Source organism: Thamnophis sirtalis, unplaced genomic scaffold (genome assembly GCF_051295495.1).
Source record: "Thamnophis sirtalis isolate CommonGarterSnake01/CBP01778 unplaced genomic scaffold, rThaSir2_p1.2 scaffold_10, whole genome shotgun sequence".
Classification (NCBI taxonomy): domain Eukaryota; kingdom Metazoa; phylum Chordata; class Lepidosauria; order Squamata; family Natricidae; genus Thamnophis; species Thamnophis sirtalis.
The window spans coordinates 20,008,654-20,027,840 of record NW_028261390.1 but is presented as its reverse complement, the minus strand read 5'-3'; the positions used below and the strand labels follow the sequence as shown (position 1 = coordinate 20,027,840).

Here is a 19,187-nt window from a genome sequence, read left to right as displayed (position 1 = left end):
CCTGCATGTGATGCATCTGGCCCACAGGCCACCAGTTTGACCCCCCTGCTCTAGGGTATATCCAAGGCTGCTAGTACTCCTGAATCTTTGTCTCCCCATAGTCTTGGCCATTATATTACACTGATGTTGTGGCCCAGCAGGATCTGGTTGAGCTGCTGATGGACTCGGATAGCGAGGAAGCATATGAGTCTCCCATGGAAGATGTGGAAGATCCTGGGCAGAGTTCAGACTCAGAGCAGGGACCAAAGAGGCTGGTTGGCCACCAGGAGGCGCCTGAGGCATGGAGCAGTGGGGAGGATCAAAGGCAGTTTCTCCCTGATGCTAGATTGAGACGGGCAGCAACTCCGTAGGCAGTCTCACAGAAAATGATTAAGCCCAGGTGGTTGTTGATTGGCCCCTCCCAAGAGAGATTATAGGTGAGGCGTTGGGAGAGGACATTTGCAGGAAACAACCGTTCGAATTAGTAGTGAATAAAATCTATCCGTGTATTCTAGCCGTGTCCATTTGGATTCTCTGGGTTGCTTTGTTTGGATTATCTGGGTTGCAGCAGAGCTACTGTTTTGAACGTGAGTTGCCTGAGCCCTCAGCCAAAGGATTAGTTATCTCAATAATTGAGTAGTGGCAAATAGCCAGGCCTGCATTCTGGTTTATTCACAGGCTGAGTGGGGTCAGAACACACTGACTATCCATTCAAAGGGATCATTGTTTAAGAGACTATTGTTACAATACACTTAGAATGTCTTTTTGGTAGCAGCATCAGTTTTACATATATTTACATATTTTCAAGTTATTTGATGGTGGAAGGAGAATGTGGAGGAAGGGAAATGATTCTTAAGTATTTGCAAGGAATTCATTAAGATTATTGCAAAACAATGTTAAAAGCGATTACAACATTTGACAACTTTTGATGCTGCATTTTCAGTATATTAAACTGTGTTTCACTTATATGCTCTAATTTCCTGAAAAATCAAAGCAATGTACCAAAAAGGAAGAATTAGAGAAGGACTTGGAGCAAGAGGAGCTGCTCACACTTAAAAAACAACTGGATGAAGCGCATGAAAAGCTGAGTGAAATGGAAGAGCTCAAAGATCAGTTGAAGGCTTGGGAGTCCAAAATGGAAGCCGAGGAGGCACAAAAGTCAGACATGATGGAAAGACTTCAGGAGGATAAAGAAAAAATAAGAACCTTGACCCAAGAAAGAAATGACTTCAAACAAAAACAGGAAGCCCTTGAGAAGGAGAGAGATCAGCTCAAAGAAGATATACAAGATACCCTCTCAATGGTAAGTTGAACATGGCAGAGAAACAGTAGGCAAAGAGCAGGTGACTTTATCATTGTGGACCATATTTATTCTTTTGGAACTTTTAATTGATTGGGTATGGTTCGGAGTCAGCAAGGATTGTATTCAGTGATATCACTAAGTGAAGCCAAAAATATTGTTCTTTTGGGGAAGTTAAGAGTGATAACAGGCACATCGCGCCTCAGAAATGCTGAGTACGGCTATTTCCATCCTTACATTCATTTTACATGTGCGTTTCAGAAAAATGCAACTAAACCATCATAGGATTTTTGGGAGAAAAATTAGGCAATTAAATCAGTGGAACGACTTGCCTGCAGTATTTGTGAGTGCTCCAACACTGGAGGTTTTCAAGAAGAGACTGGACAACTATTGGTCTGAAATGGTATAGGGCCTCCTGCTTGACCAGGGGTTGAACTAGACGACCTCCAATTCTGTTATCTTCCAACTCTGTTGTGCTTTTCTGTTCTGCTACCACGTGTAACATCAAATTGTCCTTCCCTGTATTAAGAAAACAACCATATGTAGGAGAAAATATTATTTGAACAGTCACTAAATGAACTGTTGTAGGTCAAGGATTACCCCTACTGCAACATATGGCACCCAGGTCTTAGCTGGAATCATTAAACTGTTTTGTCTTAGCCTTTAATATCTAGGATGTCATTCCAGAAAGAGTTGTACTCTTAAATTGCTCAGCATGCTGCCTATTTCAACAGCGGTAGAAGTGCATGCAGCCTTGCCTACAGCAACAGAAATAAGCTGGAGTAGAATAATATGTGATGCTTAGCCAGGGATGGGATTCAGCTGGTTTGCACTGGTTTGGGCGAACCAGATGTTAATTTTGCATCCCGTTCAGCAAACCAGTTGTTGCAAGGACCGTCTGGGCCCGCCCTTCCCAGGACTCTACTATGTGGCCCATTCATCATGCCAGGTAAAGTGCAGGCCCCACACAGAGGCTCTGGAAGGGCAAAAAATGGGCCTCCTGGAAGTCTGGAAATGGGCCCTTTTCTAGCCTCCAGAGCCTGACATTCGACCTCCTGGAGGCTAGGGAAAAGCCTCCAGAGCCTGGGAAGGGCAAAAAACAGGCCTGTTTCCGGCCTCTGGAGGGCCTCCGGGGCCTGGATAGGGCGAAACACACACACACACCACCGTGCTGAAGCAGGCCAAGTAGGTCACACCCAGTAGCAACCAAGCCGATTACCGGTTATTAACATTTTTCAATCCCAGCCCATTGCTTAGCTAACATGAAACTGCTAATTGTGTTGTCTTGATCTAATTCATACTTGCTATCATGGTAAACTATAACATAGACATTTGTTTTAGACATGGCATGTTATGGGAATATAGGAAATACAGCATGTTTGGTTAAATCTAGATTTAGGACTTGGAGCATTGTATGAATCTGTACATTGTATAAAAGTGACAGCAAGTATTAGACCCGTTATATTTTGTCTATCAAATTACATCTCGGTACTCAGCCTACTGTGTTGGAACTTGTTATTGCTTCGTCTAATTTTCCAATTTCACACTGAAAGTGGAATGGAATTATCTGCTGCTGCTTTAAAAGAAAAGATTTAGCAGGTTATTTCCTATGACAAACCAATTGCCTTTTATAGCCAAGGTACTGAGAATTCATTAATCATGAATACAAAACAGACTGATGCATAAGTTGACTTATCACCTGTGAAATACCTTCCCTGTGATCTCAGTATCTCTAAACCCATAAATATTCCCTGGCTCTGCTATGCATCTACTATTTTTTATACTAAAAGTCCAAGCAGAGATTATCGCTCTAGGGCACAGGTGTTAAACACACCACATCATGTGACATATCGTGATGTTTTTTTGCGGAGCTGGAGTGGGCGTGGCCTGCATGTGATGCATCTGGCCCACAGGCCGCCAGTTTGACGCCCCTGCTCTAGGGTATATCCAAGGCTGCTAGTACTCTTGAATCTTTGTCTCCCCATAGTCTCAGCAATTATATTACACTGACTATCCATTCAAAGGGATCATTGTTTAAGAGAATATTGTTACAATACATTTAGAATGTCTTTTCGGTAGCAGCATCAGTTTTACATATATTTACATATTTTCAAGTTATTTGATGGTGGAAGGAGAATGTGGAGGAGGGGAAATGATTCTTAAGTATTTGCAAGGAATTCATTAAGATTATTGCAAAACAAAGTTAAAAGCAATTACAACATTTGACAACTTTTGATGCTGCATTTTCAATATATTAAATTGTGTTTCACTTATATGCTATAATTTCCTGAAAAATCAAAGCAATCTACCAAAAAGGAAGAATTAGAGGAGGACGGCTTGAAGCAAGAGGAGCTGCTCACACTTAAAAAACAACTGGATGAAGCGCATGAAAAGCTGAGTGAAATGGAAGAGCTCAAAGATCAGTTGAAGGCTTGGGAGTCCAAAATGGAAGCCGAGGAGGCACAAAAGTCAGACATGATGGAAAGACTTCAGGAGGATAAAGAAAAAATAAGAACCTTGACCCAAGAAAGAAATGACTTCAAACAAAAACAGGAAGCCCTTGAGAAGGAGAGAGATCAGCTCAAAGAAGATATACAAGATACCGTCTCGATGGTAAGTTGAACATGGCAGAGAAACAATAGGCAAAGAGCAGGTGACTTTATCATTATAGGCCATATTTATTCTTTTGGAACTTTTAATTGATTGGGTATGGTTCGGAGTCAGCAAGGATTGTATTCATTGATATCACTAAGTGCAGCCAAAAATATTGTCCTTTTAGGGACATTAAGAGTGATAGCAGGCACATCACGCCTCATAAATGCTGAGTACGGTTATTTCCATCCTTACATTCATTTTACATGTGCGTTTCAGAAAAATGCAACTAAACCATCATAGGATTTTTTGGAGAAAATTAGGCAATTTATCAGTGGAATGACTTGCCTGCAGTATTTGTGAGTGCTCCAACACTGGATGTTTTCAAGAAGAGACTGGACAACTATTGGTCTGAAATAGTATAGGGCAGTGATGGCGAATTTTTTTCCCTTGGGTGCTGAAAGTGCCTGCATGTCCTTGCCCACATCCATAATTTAATCTCCCCCATGCCTTGCCCTGTGCACATGTGGGCGTGAAATCCCCCCCCCTCCCGCTGTCCTGTGCATGTGAGCATGGCTTTTGGAGCCTGGGGAGGGTGAAAACGACCTTCCCTGCCACCTGTACATTGTATACAAGTTACAGCAAGTATTAGACCCATTGTATTTTGTGTATCAAATTGCATCTCGGTACTCAGCCTACTGTGTTGGAACTTGTTATTGCTTTGTCTAATTTTCCAATTTCACATCAAAAGTGGAATGGAATTATCTGCTGCTGCTTTAAAAGAAAAGATTTAGCAGGTTATTTCCTATGGCAAAACAATTGCCTTTTATAGCTAAGGTACTGAGAATTCATTAATCAGGGATACAAAACAGACTGATGCATAAGTTGATTTATCACCTGTGAAATACCTTTCCTGTGACCTCGGTATCTCTAAACCTAGTAATAGCCCCATGAATATTCCTTGGCTCTGCTATGCATCTACTATTTTTAATACTAAAAGTTTAAGCAGGGATTAAGTATTGCTTAATCCCTGCTTGGACTTTTCCCTGGCTCTGCTATGCATCTACTATTTTTTATACTAAAAGTCCAAGCAGATTAAGTATTGCTCTAGGGCACAGGTGTCAAACACACCACATCACGTGACGTATTGTGATGTTTTTTTCGCGGAGCTGGAGTGGGGGTGGCCTGCATGTGATGCATCTGGCCCACAGGCCGCCAGTTTGATCCCCCTGCTCTAGGGTATATCCAAGGGTTCTAGTACTCTTGAATCTGTTTCCCCATAGTCTCGGCCATTATACTACATTGACTATCCATTCAAAGGGATCTTTCCTTAAGAGACTATTGTTACAATACACTTAGAATGTCTTTTTGGTAGCAGCATCAATTTTACATATATTTACATATTTTCAAGTTGTTTGATGGTGGAAGGAGAATGTGGAGGAAGGGAAATGATTCTTAAGTATTTGCAAGGAATTCATTAAGATTTCAAAACAAAGTTAAAAGCGATTACAACATTTGACAACTTTTGATGCTGCATATTCAGTATATTAAATTGTGTTTCACTTATATGCTCTAATTTCCTGAAAAATCACAGCAATCTACCAAAGAGGAAGAATTAGAGGAGAAAGACTTGGAGCAAGAGGAGCTGTTCACACTTAAAAAACAACTGGATGAAGCGCATGAAAAGCTGAGTGAAATGGAAGAGCTCAAAGATCAGTTGAAGGCTTGGGAGTCCAAAATGGAAGCCGAGGAGGCACAAAAGTCAGACATGATGGAAAGACTTCAGGAGGATAAAGAAAAAATAAGAGCCTTGACCCAAGAAAGAAATGACTTCAAACAAAAACAGGAAGCCCTTGAGAAGGAGAGAGATCAGCTCAAAGAAGATATACAAGATACCCTCTCGATGGTAAGTTGAACATGGCAGAGAAACAGTAGGCAAAGAGCAGGTGACTTTATCATTATGGACCATATTTATTCTTTTGGAATTTTTAATTGATTGGGTATGGTTTGGAGTCAGCAAGGATTCGTCTGAAATGGTATAGGGCAGCGATGGCGAATCTTTTTCACTTGGGTGCCAAAAGCGCCCGCATGTGCATGCCCACATCCATAATTTTACACCCCCACCCCCATGACTTGCCCTCTGCACATTTGGGCGTGACACCACACCTACCCCCCGCTGCCTTGTGCAAGTGTGCACGGCTTTTGGAGCCTGGGGTGGTGGTGAAAACAGCCTTCCCTGCCCCCTGGAGCTGGAAATGCCCCCCTAGAGACTCCAAAGGAGCCCTGTACTTATCTGTCATCCAAATTGGGCCACATAGAAACTCCTAGGAGGGGAGGAGCAGCGTGGGTGGGGCAGCTGAAAATCAGCTGGCCAGCACGCACATCCATGCTGGAGCGAAGTTAGGGCAACGGTCCGCATGCCACCTGTGGCCCGCATGCCACAGGTTCGCCATTATGGGTATAGGGTCTCCTGCTTGAGCAGGGGGTTGAACTAGAAGACCTCCAACTCTGGTGCCTTCCAACTCCATTGTGCTTTTCTGTTCTGCTACCACATGTAACATCAAATTGTCCATCCCTGTATTAAGAAAACAACAATATGTTGGAGAAAATATTATTTGAATGGTCACTAAATGAACTGTTGTAGGTCAAGGATATGGCACCCAGGTCTTAGCTGGAATCATTAAACTGTTTTGTCTTAGCCTTTAATATGTAGGATGTCATTCCAGAAAGAGTTGTACTGTTAAATTGCTCAGCATGCTGCCTATTTCAACAGCGGTAGAAGTGCATGCATCAACAGAAATAAGCTGGAGTAGAATAGTATGTGATGCTTAGCCAGGGGTGGGATTCAGCTGGTTTGCATTGGTTTGGGCAGCATCACTTTTACATATATTTACATATTTTCAAGTTATTTGATGGTGGAAGGAAAATGTGGAGGAGGGGAGATGATTCTTAAGTATTTGCAAGGAATTCATTAAGATTATTGCAAAACAAAGTTAAAAACGATTACAACATTTGACAACTTTTGATGCTGCATTTTCAGTATATTAAATTGTGTTTCACTTATATGCTATAATTTCCTGAAAAATCAAAGCAATCTACCAAAAATGAAGAATTAGAGGAGAAGAGCTTGGAGCAAGAGGAGCTGTTCACACTTAAAAAACAACTGGATGAAGCGCATGAAAAGCTGAGTGAAATGGAAGAGCTCAAAGATCAGTTGAAGGCTTGGGAGTCCAAAATGGAAGCCGAGGAGGCACAAAAGTCAGACATGATGGAAAGACTTCAGGAGGATAAAGAAAAAATAAGAGCCTTGACCCAAGAAAGAAATGACTTCATACAAAAACAGGAAGCCCTTGAGAAGGAGAGAGATCAGCTCAAAGAAGATATACAAGATACCGTCTCGATGGTAAGTTGAACATGGCAGAGAAACAGTAGGCAAAGAGCAGGTGACTTTATCATTATGGACCATATTTATTCTTTTGGAATTTTTAATTGATTGGGTATGGTTTGGAGTCAGCAAGGATTCATCTGAAATGGTATAGGGCAGTGGTGGTGAATCCTTTTTCCCTTGGGTGCCAAAAGCACCCGTGTGCTTGCCCACATCCATAATTTAATCCCCCCCATGTCTTGCCCTCTGCATATGTGACACCACACCTACCCCCCGCTGCCCTGTGCATTATGTGCATGGCTTTTGGATCCTGGGGAGGGTGAAAACGGCCTTCCCTGCCCCCTGGAGCTGGAAATACTCCCCTAGAGCCTCCATACGAGCTGTGTTCTTACCTGCCATCCAAAATGGGCCGCATAGAAACTCCTAGGAGAGGAGGGGCAGCCTGGGCGGGGCAGCTGAAAATCAGCTGGCCAGCACGCACATCCATGCAGGAGCCAAGTTCGGGCAACAGCTCGCGTGCCACGTCTTCGCCATTATGGGTATAGGGCCTCCTGCTTGACCAGGGGTTGAACTAGAAGACCTCCAACTCTGGTGCCTTCCAACCAGAGGTGGGTTCCTACCAGTTCGCACCTATTCGGTAGAACCGGTTCGTCAAATCTACTGAACTGGTTAGAAGAGGTTCCACCAGTGGACCCGGAAAGCAGGCCACACCTACAGAAGAGGTTCCAAAAAATTCTACCACTGCTTCCAACTCTGTTGTGCTTTTCTGTTCTGCTACCACATGTAACATCAAATTGTCCATTCCTGTATTAAGAAAACAACCATATGTGGGAGAAAATATTATTTGCACCCCACAATGTATTTTGTGTTATTTCTAATGCATGAATGTGTCTATTTTTCAATCTTTTTATGAAAGAATATTGAAGCCCAGGAGGGCTTCATGAGTGCCCAGAATTCTTTGAAGCAGTGTCAGAAGCGCATCGAAGAACTTAAAGAAACCATTGCAGAGAAAGACAAACAGATTTCAAGAGTTAAGGAAACTTTAGAGATCACAATTGATGATCAAAAACAACAGGTAAGAGATATCTGTAACCATAATGCATCGACGGAATGAAATTTCTTGATCTGGGATGTAGATTTTCTTTTAGATCAAAGGCTGCTTATTTATTTCCTTCAAAGAACTTACGGAATAATATATTCATTGCAGATATTACAGATACTGCAGATTCTGAAATTAACAGACGACTTGAAAGACATCTCGGTAAACCAAATTCAAAATGAAGACGTCAACAATGAACTTCAGTGGATTAAGGAGCAGATTGCCACTCTCCAGCAAGAGAAGGTGGCGTTGCAACATCAACTGGAGGATTTGGAAAAGGAAAAGAATCAGTATCTAGAAAGCAACCAAGTGGTACATATCAATCAATGTTTTTGATTTTTGATTTTTTGATTTTACTTTATTTATATGCCGCCCTTTTCCCTGAGGGGACTCAGGGTGGCTCACAATCCAGGGGGAGGGAAGTACAAGACAAAGTACACACATGAAGACAATACATCGTTAAAAAACGCAACAGTCATACTATTCGGGTGGGGTTGAAGTCTTTAGCCCCAGGCTTGTCGGGACAGCCAGGTTTTAAGGGCTATGCGGAAGGTCTGGAGGGTGGTGAGGGTACGAATCTCCACGGGGATTCATTGTTTTGTCCTGTGGCAACAAATAAGATCAAATCTACACCAAAATGCCCAAACATTAATAAAATATTTTAAAATGTACCAAAATCAATAAACACATTGAACAGTATTATTACAGCAAAGAAAATATTAGAAAACTTTAATAAGAACATTGTCTCTGTTTAGTAGCATTCCATGCAAAACTGGCTAATATGAATAAATGCTTGGAGGTTGTAGACTGGGATAAAAAAAACATCAGCTATGCTGATATCTGTGGCATTGCCAGTTCATTTTTCACAACTAGTCTGCTGTAAAGATTATATATAGCAATAACACTTCCTGTATTTTTCGGACTTCACCAATGATGCCCATTTGGCGCCGATACTCATTCAGTGTGCCCATTCACCAATGCCCATTTGGTGGGGCCCGTTTGCCACCGCAGCCCGTTTGCTGCAGTCTATTCACCACCAATGCCTGTTTGCCACGGACTGTTCACTGATGCACCTTTGCTGTGGCCCATTTGCCTCCTCCCATTCGCGGCAGCCCATTAGCCGCCGCCACAACCCTTTATAGAACAGCTTATCAGCATTGCAGCAACCCCCCTCCCCTCCCGCTACAATAGTCAGAGTATAAGACATACACACCTTTGCACCCACTTTGGGGATGGAGGGGTGCGTCTTATACTCCGAAAAATACGGTATATATCGCTTCATGGTGCTTTACAGCCCTCTCTAAGCAGTTTACAGAGTCAGCATATTGCCCCTAACAATCTGGGTCCTCATTTTACTGATCTTTGAAGGATGGAAGGCGGAGTCAACCTTGAGCTGGACATAATGCACAGGGCAGCGGGGGGTAGGTGTGGTGTCACATATGCAGAGGGCAAGACATGGGGGGGATTAAATTATGGATGTGGGCAAGCACACGGGTGCTTTTGGCACCCAAGGGAAAAAGGATTCACCACTCCTGGCAGTCGGCAGAGTTAGCTCTCAGTACTGCATTCTAAACACCGCCACCACACAATTAATTGCTTCTAACAATCAAAAGACTGCTAGTCCCTTATCTGAAAGAATACACCATTCTTTCCTACTTTTCATAGAAAATTAAAAAACCAGAGACATTTGATAGGTTCGATTTCATAAACATTCTTTCTCAAATCCAACAGCTACAAACAAAGTCCGTTGACCTGCAGCAGTTGCTCCAGACGAATCAGAATGCAGAAAGTTTTGATGACGCAGAGCAGCTAAAAATTAGTCTTGAGTCTCAAGTGGAAGTCCTGCAGAAGGAGAACGCTGAGCTGGTTCAGAAGCTTCACAGCACTGAAGAAGACATTAAAAACATCGGCCAAGAAAAAGAGCATCTGAGAATAGAGGTAGAGGTTCTTCAAGCCGAGAAGGATACCATGACTCAAACTGTCTACCATCTAGGTGAGACTCTAGAGAAGCTGGTTCCAATGGTAAGAATTCAATTGCTGCCACCTTTGGGGAGATACTTTTTGTTGGATTAGCATTTAATTTAAATGTGGTTTTATTTCATATGGCTTTATTTTTCATTGAAGAATTTGGAACTGCAGGAACAATTGAATGAAGCTAATAATTCTCTCAGAGAACATAAAGAAATGGTAAAAGAACTGAAAGGAAAAACCATAGCCACAGATTCTCAGACTTCAAAAATTGATGAGGAATTGAAACAAAAGGTAGGAAAATGTGTGACACTTAAAAAGCATCATTATTATTTATTAGATGTAAAGGCCACCTGGTTCCAGAATAATTTTGTTCAGCTTTAATTTTTAAAACAGAAAACATCTGAAGCATTTGGAAAACTATACCCCATATATTCCACCACCACCCCCAAACAAAAAATATTTCACTACCGACAAGCCTTCTCAAATCTCCTACTGTAAGGCCTTTAAAAATTCTTGGAATATCATCAGGGAAGGAGCTCCACTGATCTCGGAAAAAATAGGCAGAAACCCTGAGAGATATGCAGATAAAGCTTTATAGATTATAAACAACACCTTGAATTGCAGCTGGAAACTCATTGACAATTAGTGTAGCTTAGTTAGCATCAGTGTTCAATGGACTTTCCAAGGAATTCTCAGCAATGCCCCACTGCTGCATTCTGAACCAACTATACCAGTGATGGCTAACCTTTTTGTCAAGGCATGCCAAAAGCAGGGGAAGTGGGGGTGGGTGGGTGTTATGCATGTGTGCCCACACCCATAATGTAATGCCCTCCCCCCCACGCATGTGCGCACAACACCCCCCATATGTGCGCAGGCCTCACTGAAGCCTCCTGATTTTCGGGAGGCACGTTGGGCTGTTTTTTGCCCTCTGCAGGCTTCAGGAAAGCCTCCGGAGGGAGGAAAACGGCCCAATGGGCAACCCAGAAGTTTGTTCCCGAACTCCTCATGAAGCCTCCTGAAGCCTGGGGAGGGTGAAAAATTGCCCAACATGCAAACTGGAAGTTCGGGAACGGACTTCCCGGTTGCCCGTTGGGCGGTTTTTCCCCTTCAGGAGGCTTCCCTGAAGCCTCCGGAGGGCAAAAAACGGCTGAAAATCAGCTGGCATGCGCACTGGAGCTGACACGGCATCGTCTTGTGTGCCCTCAGAAATGGCTCACGTGCTATAGGTTCGCCATCACAGAACTATACCTTCTGATTGGTCTTCAAAGGCAGCCTGACCTAGACTGCATTGCTGTAATTCTACCTTTAGGTGACTAGAACTTGAGAAACCATCTGAAGTGTTTCCTGATCTAGCGGTGGATGCAACGGGTAACCCCAGATGAAGCTATCCAAAGGTCCTCTTTATCACAGTTGCTACCTGCTCTTCAAGTTGGAGCAACATGTACCAAATAACCCATAGATTAAACACCAGTCGTGAACAGGGGAGTATAGCCTCATCCAAGACTAAAGATGGAATGAATCCAGATCTGGGGTGCTCAAAAGTCCACAGCCACCTGGTTTTGACAGGATTGAGCATGATGCTTTCAACATCTGCCGTTTTGTCAGAGTTTGCTGCAGAAAAATCAAGTCCAGAAAGCACATACAGATAACTGATTCAGGTGGATTCATTAACTTCTTTATGTAACAGATGAATAAATGTACAATACCAATAGTAGAGCCTTTCAACGTGGTAGAAGTTGCAAGTAAAACATAAGCAGCAGTTCAGCAGAGAGTAGTTTTCAGAGCAGAGTAGTCTTGTTTTAGTTTCAATTCTCAGCACAGACTCAGTTCTGTTTCAGCTCCCATTGGCTGACATAGTTGCCTATTCATTGGCTGATCTTGTTACTAGGTCTCTCCCAGTCATGAATATTCTAACATGTTTAAAGTTCTCTAGTGCCCTAGTCAATCATTTTTATTTTAAAGTTCACAATAATTCTAAAGTTCAGTTATTGAAACGCTTGATATTTTCTTCAAATTGCATAATAGAAACTGATGTGCCAACTGATTTTATTTCATGATGTAATGAGCTTTTTTTTCTCAATCTATATTTTAGGCTGAGGATACTCAATTAGAACTGGAGAAGTTGTTAGCATATGTAAAATTACAAGAAGATGAGGTTAATACACAGAAGAATTTAGTTATTGAGAAACAACAGATGTTTCAGAGACTTGAAGAGGAATTTAAAGAAGAAACAAAAAAACTAAAAGAAAAGGTAAGTAAATGAAAAGTAGAATTATGTTCATAAATATGGCCTAAAATTTTAAATGATTTTTTTTAAAGTAAGCTCAGGATGTTGTTGTTTTTTTGACAGTATGTCCCTTTTATATTTCAAATTATTTCTAAAAGCCTCTAATTTTTAAAAAATCAAGATAGTATAGATGAAAAGGAACTCTTTTGCCAAAATTACACAGAACACATATAGAAAATAGAATTGATTATTAGTTGCAATGGTGATAGCTTTGAAAATGGGATTAACCAAATTAATAGAGGAATTTCTAAATACCTTGTTTTTCAGAGTATAAGACGCACCTTTTTCCCCCAAAAAAAGAGGGTGAAAATTTGGGTGTGTCTGATACACTGAATACAGCATTTTTGCCCTCCCAAAACCCAGCTCTTGCATCCCGTTTTTCACAAAAGTGGACGCTGCAGTGGGTTTGGGAAGCCTGCAAAGTGCTGCTTCAGACTCGAAAGGCCAAAAACAGGCGAAAAATGGGCCCATTTTTCACAAAAATCAGGCTGGTTTTTTCTTCCCAAGCCCCCAGGAGTACTTTGCAGGCCTTCCAAACTCTGCACGTCCAGTTTTTTGTTAAAAAAAAATACTGGGCCATTTTTTGCTCATTGTTTTGCCCTTTTGCAGCCCCCAGGAGCACTCTACAGGCCTCCCAAACATTCTGCAAGCCCAATTTTTTGCACAAAAAGGGAGGGCGTTTTCCTGAAAAACGAGGCTTTTTGCTCGGTTTTTTGCCCTTCCCAGCCCTCAGGAGCACTTTGCAGCCCTCAAACTCTCTGCAGCCCCCTTTTTCACAAAAAGGGGGTGTGCAGAGGGTTTGGGAAGCCTGCAGAGTGCTCCTGGGGGCTGAGGAGGGCAAAAACTTTTGTTTTAATTTACCTGTTAAAAATCTTGCTGCGTATTATACTCTGGTGCATCTTATAGTCCGGAAAATACAGTAATCAGGCGTTTTGGAATGCAAAATGCAAAATAGCCCAATTCTTCTTCATAAAAATCATGTTTCAGCTCCAATACCTAGAAAACAATTCTCTCGAGCTGCGGCAACTGCTCTGCCTGAAAGAAGAAGAGAGTCAGCAGAATGTAGAGAAGACGAAGGATGATGAACAGCTAAGTATCTCTGAGTCTCAAATGGAAGCCTTGCAGAGGGAGAAAACCGAGCTTGTTCAGACACTTCAGAGCAGTGAAGAAAACGTCAAATACCTCAGCCAAGAAAAAGAGAATCTAAGAACAGAAATAGAGGTTCTTCAAGCTGAGAAGGATAACATGATTCAAACAGTCCATCGTCTGAGTGAGACTATAGAGAGGCTTGTTCCAGTGGTAAGAATTCATTCATTCCATTCATTCAATTTATTTGCTGCCATCTTATTTCAAAGCAACTTAATTTGCTGCCTCTTTTGTGGGAAATCCTTTTTATTGGATTAAGACTTTCTTTAAATGTGGTGGTCAGCTTGATTGCATGTGAATTTATTTTCTTTATTTTTGTTGTTAAAGAATTTGGAACTGCAGCAAGAACTGAGGGAGGCTAACAATTCTCTCAGAGAACATAAGGAAATGGTAGAAGAACTAAAAGAAAAAATCGTAACTACAGATTTTCAGACTTTAAAAGTTCATGAGGAGCTGAAGAAAAAAGTAAGAAAGATACCATTTTAAGTGTTTTAATACTAAAGAGTGTCTGCTGTTTTAAACTCTCCTCCGCCCCCTTTCCCCTGGTCAATATTTCTTATTTAACCTAAAAGAATTGGTGGAATCGCTATTGTACGAATTCTTAATATTGCAACTGATGTCCTGAATAATTGTATCTCATGACATTCTCCCCCCCCCCTTCTCTCTTCACACACACACATTAAGAGTGAGCATAGTCAACTTGAACTGGATAAATTGTTGATATATGTAAAATCACAAGAAGATGAGGTAAATACCCAGAAGAATTTGGTTCTTGAGCAACAACAGATGTTTCAGAAATTAGAAGAAGAGATTAAAGAAGAAACAAAGCACCTAAAAGAAAAAGTAAGAAAATTACAAGTTGTTTTTTAATGAAGCCTAGACAGATAAAAAGGAACTATTATAAAAAGCAGGATTAACTAAATTTGGAGCAATCAGCATTCAACAGCTCTTAGAATTTTGTGCCACCTCCCCTTTCAACAGTAGCATCATTCTGAAGACCAGTGTCAATGGAACATATTGTCCTGGTCATGTCCTTCTTATAGGCTTGCAATCACAGTCTAATTGGTTTCCAAGACAATGGATTTGAGTTTGATTTGATTAGGCTGGATTCTTTGGCTCTTAGAAATTAGACCAAATTATAAAATATATAAATTACATTAAAACTAATTTACATTTTTGTCCTGAATTTGGATCATGCAACTTGAAAAATCAAGTGAGATCCTTATCTTACGAATGTTTTTGGTCCTGATCCATGCCCAACATTCTTCCCCAGAGGGGTATTTATCTTCTAGGATGTCAAACAACATTATTTATTTCCTCCACTCCTCTTTTAACTTTTTCATAAAGTTCAAGCTGGGCCACTAGGGGGACCTGGACTTTCACACATGCATAAACAAGCACACACCATGTTGTCAGAAAAACACATGGCTATTCTGCTTTATGCAGACAACTCTCTAATACACTTACTGCAGGTTAGACATTCCTGTAGGAATCAAAAGATGACTAGTGGCCCTTACTTAGTATCGCAGGGATGATACTGGGAAATAAAATATCCTAAAACAAAATCATAGTCCTTAGCAGGAGATCTAGAATATACTTCAATTGTTTCCACTCTCACCCTGCCAGTAGCTGTGAACTAAAATTAAAGGATTTGTTCATTTTCTTTATTTTAAAGTTACCCTTTTCTGGGCAATTTAGAATTGCTTCTTTATTTGAGTTCCTGTGATTTTAAGGGAACTTCAGTCAGAATTCTTTAATACTGACTACATTCATACTAAGCCATGATTTGTTTTAATTATAAATTATAAAATGAAGCAGACTAGGATAATTTACACAGCATGCTAAATTGAAATGGGTATAACTGCGCAGGACAATAAAACAGAAAAAAAATGTATTATGGAATAGAATTATCTGGAAATGTGGGTTAAATACCTGCGCCAGATCAGTGCAAGTGAGGTTTAACATAAGAGTTAATTTTTAATGATTAAAATGGAAGGAGGACTATTTCAGATATTCACTAGCCATTATTTAAAGACTGTCTAATTGAAATGTGACTTCTTGTTTAGGGAAAGTCTTAAGAAAGTAGAACAAAAGCAAAGCTTATTCTGATTATACAGGTGTGTCTAGTGGAGGATGTGGTCAAACATGGTGGGTGCAATTGTGCAATCATGGCACACACACAAAATGTAAATCTTTAATTGCATAGTCACAGTTCCCATCTTGACTTTTAAGAACCTCTGTCAATAACCCAGAAGGACTGAGTTGCAGAAGAGGAAAATTTAGAAATTCTCCAAATTTAGAATACCTAGAAACACATTGGTATGGAACGTACAGTGTAATCTAATTAGACAAGAGATTACATTTTGAAAGTTGCCAATTAAGTGATTATAGTCATGTTTAGATTTGTACATCAGTACAGTAATACCGCGTACTACTTTAAATATTTTTATACTTTAAATGTTTACTGCACTGCAGTTAAAAATAATTTAATTTTTTTTAAAGGACTTCACTGTTTAGTGGAAACACAAATTTTAATTTCCTTAGTACTGTTTACTATTAATCTTGACTTTGATTTAGTTTTCCCTAACTGCATCCTCCATATTTTGACCTTGAATGATGGGGTTTTAAAAAAAAAACTGCATTTATTCTCAAAGGGGTTAGCTGTACTAATGGTGTAACATTTAATTCCTTAGATAATAAAATCAAATGAAGAGGTAAGAGGTCTTACTGAGGAAAAGAAACAATTGACAGCCGAATTGAGGGAGCAGGAGAAATGTGTCCAACAGCTACTGAAAGAAAAAACTTTGCTTCAAAAAGAGAGAGATGACCTTCAGCAGGTTACGGAGAACATTAAGGAAGAAATTCAAAGCCAGCTTCAGGAGACCTCCTCTGAAAACGCTGCAAAGGTATGTGATGCTTTCCGATGAATGGTATTATGTTTGTACATAAGTATTTGAAATATGTACTGAACTGGAAAGTTGGGAATCTAAAATAATTTGAAATGTTTAAACAGAGTACTCAAAGGTTTAGGGAAAGAAGCAAATTTTAATTTCCTTAGTATTCCGTTGCCTTCCATTGAGGACCTGAATACTACATGGGTCAGAAAGAGAGCTGAGTAGTTACCTACAGACTCCTCACATCATGAACATAAACTATTTCAACTGCTCCCGTCTAGATATTGTTATAGGGCATTTCATGCCAAAACATCTAGGCACATAGACAATTTCCCTCTGTCTGCTGAATACCTAATCTTCACAGGACTGTCTTATGTCTAAGGATATTTACCCATGTAGAAAGTCTTTATTATTATTATTATTATTATTATTATTATTATTATTATTATTATCCTTTTCATCTTTCCTGCTACCTCCTCTTATTGGTATCTTATGATTATATTACTTTGTTGTTTTTATGTACGAGAGCTTATGCGCCAGAGACAAATTCCTTGTGTGTCCAATCACATTTGGCCAATATATTCTGTTCTGCTCTTTAGACAAAACTTGATGCTACACAGGCTTTCATTTAGTTTTCCCTAACCGTGCATCTTCCATATTTTCACCCTGAAATATAAGGGTTCGAAACTCTTGTTATCTCTCTAAGGCACTTGCTGAGAAAGGCTACTGTAGTAATGGTGTAACATTTAATTCCTTAGATAATAAAATTAAACAAAGAGGCCAGCAGCCTTAATGAGGAAAAGAAACAATTGACAGCAGAATTGCGGGAGCAGGAGAAATGTATTCAACAGCTATTGAAAGAGAAGGCATTGCTTCAAAAAGAGAGAGATGACCTTCAGCAGGTTATGGAGAATATTAGGGAGGAAACTCAAAGTCAACTTCAGGAGACCATATCTGAAAACGCTGCAAAGGTACATGATACTTTCCGATGAATGGTATTATGTTTGTACATAAGTATTTTAAATATGTACTGAACTGGAAAGTTGGGAAAATAGCATTTGTGACTCTAAAATGATTTGAAATGTTTAAACAGTACTCTAAGGAATTTAGATGTTTAGGGAAAGAAGCAAATTTTAATTTTTTAGTATTCCATTGCCTTCCATTGAGGACCTGAATACCACATGGGTCAGAAAGAGAGCTGAGAAGTTACCTACAGACCAGTGGTGAAATTCAATTTTTTTTGCTACCAGTTCTGTGAGCGGGGCAGGGGAAGGATACTGCAAAATTCCCACTCCCACTCTGGGGCCAGCCAGAGGTGGCATTTGCTGGTTCTCCGGACTACTCGAAATTTCTGCTACCGGTTCTCTAGAACCTGTCAGAACCTGCTGGATTTCATCCCTGCTACAGAACCTTCACATCATGGACTAAACTGTTTCCCATCTAGATAGGGTTATAGGGCATTGCATGCCAAAACAACTAGACACAGAGACATTTCCCCCCCTCTCTCTTTGCTGAATACCTAATCTTCACAGGACTGTCTTATGTCTAAGGATATTTACCCATGTAGTAAGTCTGTATTACTATTATCCTTTTCATCTTTCCCACTACCTTCTCCTATTGGTATCTTATGGTTACTTTGTTATTTTTAATGTACACTGAGAGCTTATGTGCCAGAGACAAATTCCTTGGGTGTCCAATCACATTTGGCCAATATGTTCTGCTCTGTTCTTTAGATAAAACTTGATGCTACACAGGCTTTGATTTAGTTTTCCCTAACCTTGCATCTTCCATATTTTCACCCTGAAACATAAGGGTCCAAAACTGTTGTTATCTCTCAAAGGCACTATCTGAGAAAGGCTGCTGCAGTAATGGTGTAACATTTAATTCCTTAGATAATAAAATTAAACAAAGAGGCAAGCAGCCTTAATGAGGAAAAGAAACAGTTGACAGCCGAATTGCGGGAGCAGGAGAAATGTGTTCAACAGCTATTGAAAGAGAAGGCATTGCTTCAAAAAGAGAGAGATGACCTTCAGCAGGTTACGGAGAACATTAAGGAAGAAACTCAAAGCCGACTTCAGGAGACCTTCTCTCAAAATGCTAGAAAGGTACAGGATGCTTTCCAGTGAATGGAATTTCACTGATATATTGTTTCTTATTCTGTAAAACCATTGGTGATAGATGTGGAGGTCTAGTTTTCAACCCAAACATCACATTGTAATTTCCTTTAGGTAAAGGTAAAGGTTCCCCTTGCACATATGTGCTAGTTGTTCCCGACTCTAGGTGCTCATCTCCATTTCAAAGCCGAAGATGTCTGAAGACATCTCCGTGGTCATGTGGCCGGCATGACTACTTGCCTTTTTTACATGCTTTTCAACTGCTAGGTTAGCAGAAGCTGGGACAAGTAACCGGAGAGAAGGGGGATAGGAGAGGAGAGGCTTCTGTGGGGCAAGTCTGAGAGAGAGGAGAGGAGCCCGATCATTTAGTTTCATGGTGAAGCACAGGTATCCAACTAGTAATATATACTAGCCACGAGA

At 40.6% G+C, this 19,187-nt stretch overlaps 1 protein-coding gene across 1 annotated transcript in view; it reads left to right on the top strand.

Annotated features, from left to right (window-relative positions):
- CENPE (centromere protein E) overlaps positions 1–19,187 on the top strand; it is a 65,373-nt gene that overhangs the window by 27,022 nt on the left and 19,164 nt on the right. The window contains exons 24-38 of the mRNA XM_087723909.1: positions 974–1,282; positions 3,581–3,892; positions 5,466–5,781; positions 6,988–7,274; positions 8,173–8,331; positions 8,464–8,667; positions 10,087–10,377; positions 10,480–10,617; positions 12,419–12,577; positions 13,601–13,912; positions 14,087–14,224; positions 14,444–14,602; positions 16,453–16,665; positions 17,412–17,624; positions 18,546–18,758. Of these exons, the coding sequence (XP_087580035.1) occupies positions 974–1,282; positions 3,581–3,892; positions 5,466–5,781; positions 6,988–7,274; positions 8,173–8,331; positions 8,464–8,667; positions 10,087–10,377; positions 10,480–10,617; positions 12,419–12,577; positions 13,601–13,912; positions 14,087–14,224; positions 14,444–14,602; positions 16,453–16,665; positions 17,412–17,624; positions 18,546–18,758 (3,423 nt within the window). The remainder of the gene's footprint in view (positions 1–973; positions 1,283–3,580; positions 3,893–5,465; positions 5,782–6,987; positions 7,275–8,172; positions 8,332–8,463; positions 8,668–10,086; positions 10,378–10,479; positions 10,618–12,418; positions 12,578–13,600; positions 13,913–14,086; positions 14,225–14,443; positions 14,603–16,452; positions 16,666–17,411; positions 17,625–18,545; positions 18,759–19,187) is intronic.